The sequence below is a fragment of the Aureobasidium melanogenum genome (assembly GCF_000721775.1).
Source record: "Aureobasidium melanogenum CBS 110374 unplaced genomic scaffold scaffold_7, whole genome shotgun sequence".
Classification (NCBI taxonomy): domain Eukaryota; kingdom Fungi; phylum Ascomycota; class Dothideomycetes; order Dothideales; family Saccotheciaceae; genus Aureobasidium; species Aureobasidium melanogenum.
The window spans coordinates 326,089-335,845 of record NW_024470059.1 but is presented as its reverse complement, the minus strand read 5'-3'; the positions used below and the strand labels follow the sequence as shown (position 1 = coordinate 335,845).

General features: G+C 51.6%; 3 protein-coding genes across 3 annotated transcripts; 2 read left to right on the top strand and 1 right to left on the bottom strand.

Annotated features, from left to right (window-relative positions):
- Nucleotides 1-1,765: 1,765 nt before the first annotated feature.
- M437DRAFT_74380 (uncharacterized protein) lies at nucleotides 1,766-5,863 on the top strand (the record flags this gene model as incomplete). Its single annotated transcript, XM_041026226.1, has 3 exons — nucleotides 1,766-3,607; nucleotides 3,662-5,540; nucleotides 5,634-5,863. The coding sequence occupies 3 exons, from the start codon at nucleotides 1,766-1,768 to the stop codon at nucleotides 5,861-5,863; spliced, it is 3,951 nt and encodes a 1,316-aa protein (XP_040880835.1).
- A 776-nt stretch (nucleotides 5,864-6,639) lies between these two features.
- On the top strand, nucleotides 6,640-7,434 carry M437DRAFT_83523 (uncharacterized protein; the record flags this gene model as incomplete). The annotated part of the gene is made up of 3 exons (XM_041027948.1): nucleotides 6,640-6,675; nucleotides 6,749-6,830; nucleotides 6,893-7,434. 3 exons carry the CDS (start codon nucleotides 6,640-6,642, stop codon nucleotides 7,432-7,434), a joined length of 660 nt encoding a protein of 219 aa, XP_040880834.1.
- A 1,149-nt stretch (nucleotides 7,435-8,583) lies between these two features.
- M437DRAFT_17766 (uncharacterized protein) lies at nucleotides 8,584-9,408 on the bottom strand (the record flags this gene model as incomplete). Its single annotated transcript, XM_041018918.1, has 1 exon — nucleotides 8,584-9,408. A coding segment is annotated over one exon (825 nt), but the record flags the coding sequence as incomplete, so codon positions are not given.
- Nucleotides 9,409-9,757: the final 349 nt, after the last annotated feature.

The window sequence follows — 9,757 nt, the reverse complement described above, 5'->3', positions numbered from 1 at the left end:
AAGGGGTCGAGGAGACTTTGGCTTCCGAGACCGTCGCGGCCCTGCAGATGACCGAAACACATTCAGACCTCGTGACAGATCGCCGCCTACTAGGTGGGGAAGCGTATCTCGCAACGACCGAGATGATTGGCGTCCCGAGAGACGCGAGGATGACCGTTGGCTTGATCGTGATGATCGCGAGCGTGAGCCTGATCGTTTCAGAAGAGATCCAGCAACCAGCAGATTCGACTCACGTCCGCCAACTCCTCATCAACAAGTGCCATTAGCACAACCTCCAGCCGAGCGTCCGCCACCCTTCGAGTCATCGAGAGATGATTTGGCAATGCGAAGACCCTCAACGACATCTTTGTCCGGAATCAAGGAGCCCCCTCGACGTGATTTGCCGCCTCAGAATGTACCTCCGCCTATGCCTCTGCCACCTAACGATCTTTTAGCTGGCCGCGTCGAATCTTCGGCTGCTCGATATGGATCTCGTGCTTCCTCACCTCCGCCGTCAGCCCCACAAGTGCCTGCTTTTGGGTCACTATCGTTCAAGTCTCAGCCATACAACGGCCCTACTTCAAATGTCTGGAAAGCATCACCAGAGAATCGTGCTCCAGCCACGCCTGCCAAGCCTCCAATCCCATCACCTCCTGCAGTCAAGACTATCCCAACCGCTCCCAAAGCACAACTTACTGCGCCACCACCTGCTGCACCTAGAGCTCCTAGAGCACATGAGAACGCACCTCCAACCGCGCCTAGGGAGTCGCCAATTGAGAGAGCGCCTGCTGCACCAAAGGCTAGAAATCAAACTGCGCCACAGCCTCCAGTGCCCACTGGACCATGGGCTTTGCGAACAGATGATAGGGCAGCTGGACAACTAGCTCCAACAGCAGCTCGCGAGGGACGTAGCCTTTCCGGGTCATTCCAGCCAGACTTGAACAACACGCCAACGTCGCCTCGTACCTCGGGTCCTGGTATCGCTCAAATGGCGCAGATGACTCCAGCAAAACCTCCGGAGACTCTGTCGAGTCAAGCACCCACTCCTCAGTCACATTCTAGCTCTGGCAACGCGCAAGACGGACGAGTACCACGAGTGGATATGGCACCACCAAGACTCGGTACACCGCCCCCATCAGCGCCCAGCGGCCCACGCAATGCACACACCTTCAGCACATCACCTGTCATGCAGAATCCCAACATCCCTACTGCACCCAAGGCTATTCGCGGACCTCCCATGGCTCCTAGGGGTTCTGTAGACCGCGGACAACCTCTTCACAGGCCCATGGACAGAAATGGGCTCGCTCCATCCCGTGTTCCTCCTGGGGCGCCGAGAGCCCCTGCATGGAATCAATGGATAAGACCTGGTGCTCCTCAGTACAGGGAACCTACGGTGCCTGCTAAGAGAGATTTAAATGGAGATGAGAAGTCTCAACAATTCATCCCAAGAACATCGCCTCAAAGTGTGCACCGTCAGATTTCAGACCCGTCAACCACGAGAGCAGAGGAGAACAAAGATGATCGTACTTTTAAGACTGCGCCTGCATCGCCCGAACGCAGAATGTCTGATGTTAATACAGCCAACAAACCTTCCTTCGAAAAGGAGTACAGCGTTCCCAGTCCTGATGAAGCTGTACAGTCTGATCTTGCTGTGGATGCCGATCTAGCAACAGCCGATTCGTCTGAGGAGTTTATCAGTGACGAAGAAGGTATGGATCTGGATGAGGAAGACTTCGCGCAAAGTAAGGCCAAATTCGAGAGGCAAAAGGCGCAGCTGGAAGCGCAGATGATCGATCTGAACGCTAGACAGTTCAGAGCAACTACTCCTTTGGAACAAATCGCAAGGCTTGCCAATATTACTGTGAAAGACTTGCCCGTCGCCCGGGAGTCAATCTCAAAGGAAGCTAAGGATGATGTTATGGAAGGGATGGAAACCTCAGAGCCAGTCGCATCAGCTGTTCAGCAGCTCCATCCATCGTCACCAGAGGCCCCAGAGGACATTGACGCAGATATTATCGAGCCAAAGAAAGAGCAAGTTGATGACGCAGAAGCAGCGGCTGTTCCACCTGTCCCAACAAAGTACAATCAATCCGGATCTGATAGAATCCTCGAGTCTGCAGAGGCTGACCAGAACGACGATATCGATATGGAAGGTAGCGACAACCTGGACTTTATCACCCCTGAACCCAAACCAAGCATTGAGACGATCACTCTTCCTTACCTTGCAAAGGCGCCTCTCACTCCGCTTTCAGATCTCGGCGCTTTCCATGAGAATATAGCGCGCCTGAATGCCGCAAAACCAGCGTTGATCATGCACTACCAAGCGCAAGTAGAAGAGGAAAAGGTCTTGCAGAAAGATCTGCACGAACAGTACCTCGAGAAGTATCGCGCTTGGCGTCTCGAGACTCAGCTACTCGATCGTGAAAGAACAAACAAAGAATCTCAAGAAAGACAGATGTCCGTCGAGCTTGGGCTTGATATTGAGTCAAGCCCCGTACTCGAGAATCCAGTCTCTGAAACTCGCTCGAGATTGCACAAGTTTAGCAGCGAATATGATCTGATACAAGCGCTGAAGCAATCGGAGGAGACGGCCAGACTCGAACAGGAGAAGGTTGAACGCGAGTCCAGACGAGCCCAGATCGATCTCGAGAAAGAAGCCATCCCGCCAGAGATGTGGGATCAAGCTTCGAAAGAAAAGAACATCTTCAAGAACATGAATCGGTACCGGGAACCCATCTGTCTCACAGAAATTTACGGATATGAGCCAGAGTTCGACACCTTCACTGAGACTGAGCATAAACGCTTTGTGGAGCTGTTCAAGGAAAGGCCGAAACAATGGGGCGAGATTGCTGCTCAGCTACCTGGACGATCGTATGCCGATTGTATTCATCACTATTACAAATACAAGTGGGATGGCCGCTTCAAGGAAAAGACTAAACGCAGAGGTAAAGGCGGCGCACGTCGTGGTGGCAAGGCTGGTCGTGCAGCAAGAGGCGCTCAACTAATGTCCGATATGCCTAAGAGCCTGGGCGAGGACGACAGCTCTTCTGGACCCATGCTTACCGAGACTGGAAGACCAAGACGCGCAGCAACACGTACAGCATACACCACGGAGAAGGATCCTCCTGAAGTCAAAACCCCTGCCGCTTCAACAACCACCAACAAGAAGATGGCTGCAACCGGTGAGACCGGCTCCGAGAAACCAGCTAAGCGTCGCAAGACGACAGCTGCTGGGGACAAGCCTCAGAAGCGTGGGAGACAAACCCTGGCTTCGACTGGCAATTCTGCCACATCACCTGCTGTCGAGAAGGAGGTCACTCTCGGCCAGGAAGACTTCGCTCGCGCAAAGCAGTTGGAGGACGCCGCGCTTCTTACTGGAATCTTCACTGGTACCAGGGCCATAGGTGGAACTCAGCATGTCGAGTATACACATGAACCACTTCAAGCTCAAGTCTCGAACGATTCTGCAGAAAGAACTCGTGCACCTGCGCAGCCATCAATGCAAAGATCTAGCGCATCTAGCTACTGGTCTGTCCCGGAGCAAACGGACTTTGTCAAGTTTATTGCACACTTCGGTACCGACTTCGGCGCCATTGCCAATCATATGGGCACAAAAACTCAGACAATGGTATGTAAACAATCTTTTTCAAGAGGCAATTCCTAGCTGCTAACATGTCCACAGGTCAAGAACTACTATCAAAGACTTATCGAAAGTGGCAATCGTCCTGACGTTGTCGACGCTGCCAATGTTGCAAATGCTCGTCGCGACCGAGGTGAGGATATGGGCGTTCCACCAACACCAACGCCGATCAACAAGAGACGCTATGACAATCCAGGACCGTCCCTGCCCAGAACAGCTTCTGGCTCCCAGGGTGAGGTTATGGATATCGACCCTCTTCCGCCGACACAGCCCTCAACTCTCTCTCAACCTTCGTCACAATTCCAGCATCAGTACAGGTTTTCAATGGCTACCCAGCCAACATCTGCACCACCACCAAGAGCTGCTCCGACTCAACTCCAGCAGCATGAGTCTCCTGCTCTGGGCAAATCTGGTATTCCTACTCAGCCGCGTACGAGCATATCATCTGCTGGTCCAAAAATGGGCTTTTTCTCCGAATCTAGGATGGAGCGACGACCAACTTTGCCTTCTGCTGAGCGTCCAGCTCAACTACCGTCGCCTTCTTTGATGCACCAACAGCAGCCAACACCACCCGGTCTGATGCATCAAAACTTGTCACACCTGACCTCGGAGTTTGTCAAGAACCTCAAGGAGGAGCAAGAACGTGCCTTGTCGATTCAGAAGCGAGCTTCTCAAGAGCATGTACCACAAGTGGGTCAACATCCATTGTTCCAGCCTCTCGGTGGCCAGACCTCCGCGCCTGCTGGATCGCCTCAATTGTCAATGTTGGACCGACCTCTGGAGCGAGATGAGCGCTCTGGCACACCTGGATTGCCATCGCTCGCACATCCCCGTGCTGGACCAGCGATGTTCCGAAATATCTTGGGTTCTCCTGGACCCATGCCATCTCCGGCTGTGACTATGCATCCTCCTTTCAGATCGCACGTGCCATCACCGCCAAAGAGAGAAGAGCAACCCATGTATCGACCTGGCTCTGTTCCGGCACCATCACCAGCTCCTTCGATCGTCAAGCCTGCCATGTCTTTGACCACAGGACCGCCGGCCGAACCTCGTAAGACGTCTAACTTGGCATCGTTACTTAACTCCGAGCCAGAAGAGCCTCGCCAGAAGAAAAGAATCAGCGACCAGCCTACGCCATTTACTCAATCGCCAACACCTTCGACACTGAGCGTCGCGCCTTCTGGACCAAGTTCAAGCATTTTCCCTCCTCGAAGAGAGGTGTTCAATCAGACACCTGTATCTAGACAGGAGTATGACGGTCGCTCATCCTACCCTCAGCCAGCATCCCATGCGCCAACTCCAACAACTCAGCACGAACTCATGACTGGTAGATCGGGAACACCGGTCGGCTCAAGACAAGCTGAATGGCAATCACGTCCACCTATCGGTCAAAGCCTGGCGTCCAGCTCGCCTCACCCTCCAGCTCCCCTCGAGCGTGACGTTAGACCATACTTCTCGCATCGTGCCAATCTGGGTAGCCTGAACCCGCAGTCAAGGGCAAACCCGTCGCCGCCACCTAACACACATCCTTACATGGATCATTCTCGAACCCCATCAATTGGTGGTCGACCAATGACGCCCAGTCAGCTGCAACCTCAGGGCCCATCTGGCTTGTCGCACATGGCTCAGGCACAAACAGCTCAGGCGCAGTCACAGATGATGCAATCCAATCCATATGCTCAGCCACATAGCGGTCCTTCGCATATGCAGCAAATGCAGACTCATCAGCAAAACCAGTTCAGTCACCGCCACAATAGTTCTGGAGGCTCGTCTCATAGTGGACTGCACCAAAGACAACCTAGTCGTGGGGAAGAGATGAGCATGCTGAGACAACAACAGCAGCAACAGCAACAAGAAAGAGAGTACCACATAAGTCGTGAACGCGAGCATCGTATGGAAGTGGACCGACAATACAAGGAGCGTGAGGCTCAGTTCCAGCAGCACCAACAGCAAGAACAGCAACGCTATGGCCAACACAGAACACCTCAGTCGTACCAGCAACAACCTCTTTCAGGACCGCCTCCTCAGATGTTGTCCATGCGCGAACAAGCACGTATCGAGGCTGATCAAAGCTATCGTGACGCCAGGAACAGAGAGCAATACGAACAAGAAATGCATATGAGACGCATGCAAGAAGACGAGGAAAGAATGAGATATGATTATCGAGGCTCTAGTGGCATGGCGGGTAGATCTTCAGGAGGGGGATATGGTGGCTTCCCACCACCCGGCCCGCATAGAAGATGAAAGGTGATGTAGATTTCTCATTTCTGTCCTTTTCCAGTCTTGAGTTAGAACTCACGGGAAGGAAAAATTACTGTTTGCATCAGCTTGCAGTTCGTTTGTTTGTTGAGTAAAAGATACCATTGAATTCAGTTTTTCACATCGTTCATATTTGTTTCTTGGAGACTCGAAGATCATCTGAGGATTCTTAGAAGTAATGTCGTGTTGGACTCCGACACAAGAATACAGATTATCTTGGACCTTCGAGTCTGTCATATGTCTTCGACATCAACTCGCACCATCATGTACCAAGACCATTCTTCGTCGAGTTCCATTAGGTATCCCCCTGGCGACAACAGGCCTCGACGGTCCTCGCTTTCAGTCACAACACAGCCTCCACTTTCTTTCCAACCACTGATGTCGTCCTTTCCTCCCTCGAGTGCATACTGCTCAACTCACAACTGAACCTCCACTCCTACACCGTTGCCTGCTCCAATCATCATCAGGAGTTCCAATTTTCTTTGATCAAGTTTCTTCCCTCTCGAACATCTGGACTCATCATCTTCTCTTTCGAGTCGACGTGTCCTGGTGGTGAACTCTCACTTTCACAACACCGTATAAGACAATTCGAGACGCATCACCTTCCTCAACCTTCCTCACAAGTCCTGCCCAGGTACCGTGTCTCACCAACTCACTTCACTTCCCTTGCCCTCAATATCTACTACACAGGAACCTAACGAGGACTCCAACCACCCACATTTCTACACAACCGAACTTCTGATCAGCCACTCCCCGCCAACATGCCTATGACTTGGGACGCCGCAGCCGATGCTAAGGTACATCAATGAGTTTCCTTCTGGTCTTCTCTCACTCCCTCGGCGCTCAGGATAGCTGACACGTGATGCATAGCTGTTCACCGCCGTCATGGCAGTCTACGACATCAAAATCTCCGGCGCCCAGAACGAGAGAATCGCAAAACTGATGGGCGATGGTAAGTCTTGACAAGTCCTGTTTGTATAGCCATTACTAATCTCCTGACTCTTCTCACCATAGATGTCACTCCCAAGGCCATCACCCACCGTCTCTCGAAAATCAAAAGTCAAGCCTTGGCTACTGGTCCCTCGACCCCAGGAACTGTCTCTCGCAAACGCAACGCTCCCGGCAGCAAGTCTACCTCTACCAAGACACCCGCCAGCACCAAGGGCAAAGGAAGCAATGGCAAGACTCTCTCCGCAACCCACACCATCACCACCATCATGCACGACAACGGCTCCGACGACGAAGAAGACTTCGACACCCCTACCAAGACCACCGACCTCAAGAAGAGAAAGCTTGGCGCTAAAGGACCTAAGATCGAAGATGCCGATGCTTCGGGCTTCTTTCCTGGTATGGGAGGAGACGACGATGACAATGGCGATGCTATTGACTTTAGTGTTGGTTACCCTGGCAAGACCAACATCAAGGTTGAGAACAGTGGCAACGGAGGCATTGTTGATTTGACTGAGGATGTGGCTGTCAAGGTCAAGAAGGAAGTCATTGAGGTTGTGGACATGGGTTCGGCTGAGAGCAACGATGATGATGAGATGGCTATCTGAGTTTCTGCTGCGCTTCCTTCTGGAGCAGGCAAACATGGAAGCAGGAGACAAGTGCAGGGGCCTTGATTGTACCAACAAGCAGAGAAGGGAACAAAGAGGACGAATAAAGAATGTGATTAGGAGACAAGTCAAGGGCAAAGGCAGTAAAAGGGGCCAGGAAGATGTACAGTAGGAACAAAGATACTGCAATAGGGCAGCAAACAATGCTGATAGTAGTGGATTGTCACTCTCCATGAAAATCACACATCTTGCCAATAATATCGTATATTTTTGTAGCTGTACTCTCAAAGACTTCCGAACTTGGGGACGTAGATCAAAGCATTCAGCTCAGTATTGAGCGCAGAAAAGATGGAAAAGGGGTTTGATGTTTCTCAAGGTCTGAAATGCCATAACCACAAATTATCCAGACTTTCACTTCGGTTTTCTCGTTGCAGATGAATCAGAACTTTTTCTCGTCGATTTCAAAGATCAACGACACGCAAGATCTTCCCAATATGGATAGAAACGGTTATTTCGCGTACAAGTTGCGGTAGCAATTGGCGGTCTGGGGACAGTAGAGAACTTGATGCAAGCTGAGACATTACTGACATAAGAATGAAAAGATGGGTATTGAGTACAAAACAAACGAATCTCCTGCAGGTCCTCCAATCCTTCCATGCGTCGCGACAACGGGTTCAGCAGAAACAAATAGCAAAACAACACAATTGCTGTGGTCAATTGATCTCACTTCTTCCTCAACTCCAGCGTGGAAACCCTATCAAGGCCGGGATATTGATCGTGACGACTAATCATCGAATCGAGCGTAGCATTACGTGTGAGCACATGAGTCAAGTCGTCGTTGGCCAGAGACCTGCTGCGCATAGGCTCAAGTGGGTCTCCATCTGCACCACCGCTGGGTCCGCTTTCAGACTTTGAGCGTGAGGGATCAGCGGCAGCAACTGTGAGCTTCTCGTGACTCTTGCCTGAGAACAAGCGAGTGAGTTTTGGTCGGAGAGCACCCAACAGCTTTCCCTTCTTTGGCGTTTTTGGTGGCGAAATGGTTGGTCTGGGCGTTTCTTGGGAAGGTCGAATAGGCTGTGCGAGCATTGTGTGGGAGGCAGTCTTGTGAATGGTAGGATTGTGGTGCTCGGATATCATAGCGTCGTAACCATGACTGCCTTTCCATTGATCGGTGACATTGTCCAGAGCTTCCTGTGCCGCAGTGCTGTATTCAGGGTACAATACTTCCGAAGCTTCAACCAAGAGCGATAGCTTCAGCGTGTCGCGGATTGTTGCATTCATATCTTCACTGGGATGCCAGCCCATGGCACGCACATCGTATCGCATTGCTTTGTCGACCCTGGTTTGGGCGTCCATGAGTTGGACCAGATAATCCACTTTTTCGCGAATCAAAGTGCACAGCTCGCTGGCCTTAGCCACATCCATGATCTGCCAGGCCATCTTCTTGTTCACGCCAAAGTGTTTGTGGGCCTTTGCGTGCGGGTAAGAGGTCATAACCTCGTCCAAGAGTTCGAACTTTTCACGGAACGCTTGCAACCTGAAAGGATTGGGAGCCAGCATGTGGTTCTCACGTACTTTTGGCGAGCCTTTGAAGAGATCCAATCCGTACGTTTGGAACATCTTAGCTTTGGTCAGATGCGTCATTGGGCTTGCAATCGCGTGCAGTGAGTCTTCGACACGCTGCCTGAAGCGAGGGTCGTCCAGGCGGGCATCTCGAGTTCCAAAGTACAAGGCCTTATCAGGTTCTGGATTCAACGCGCCAGGGTGCTTGGGAATGGCAGAGGTGATTCCAGTAGAAGCTGGCGGAGAGGAGATCCCGACCGCATCGCCCCAGATCAACAGGCGCGCTTGTTCGATACCGAGCTGTGATGTGAGGATCTCTTCACTATGCGACTCTTCATGGTTTCCATAGATTAAGTTGATGGATTCAACGCAGTCGGCAAAGAGGTCAGCAAGTGTGTAAGCGTCACTCAAAGCCTTTGCGCTGCTGTGGTGATCCATTCTCGTTTGCTGGGATTCCTTGATGTTGATAATGGAGGTCGCGTCCTCCTAATTTTCCAGATTTCTGATGGAGTTGCGAAGCTGATTGATTGTCTCTTGCAAGGCCACAGGATTCTGTTATGACATCGGCGGCGCGTCAACTTTGAAGTCAGATCTTTCAAGGTGCGAGCGAGCGAGATGATCTCGCGAGACAATTCGATGAGTATATAAGATCAACAGATCCAGCCATCTTTCTCATCTTTCTAGACCATTGAGACGCTAACCCACCTCAACTGCCAGGACAACAGTGTGGGGAGTTGAGAAAAACTTCCACACGGTTGTG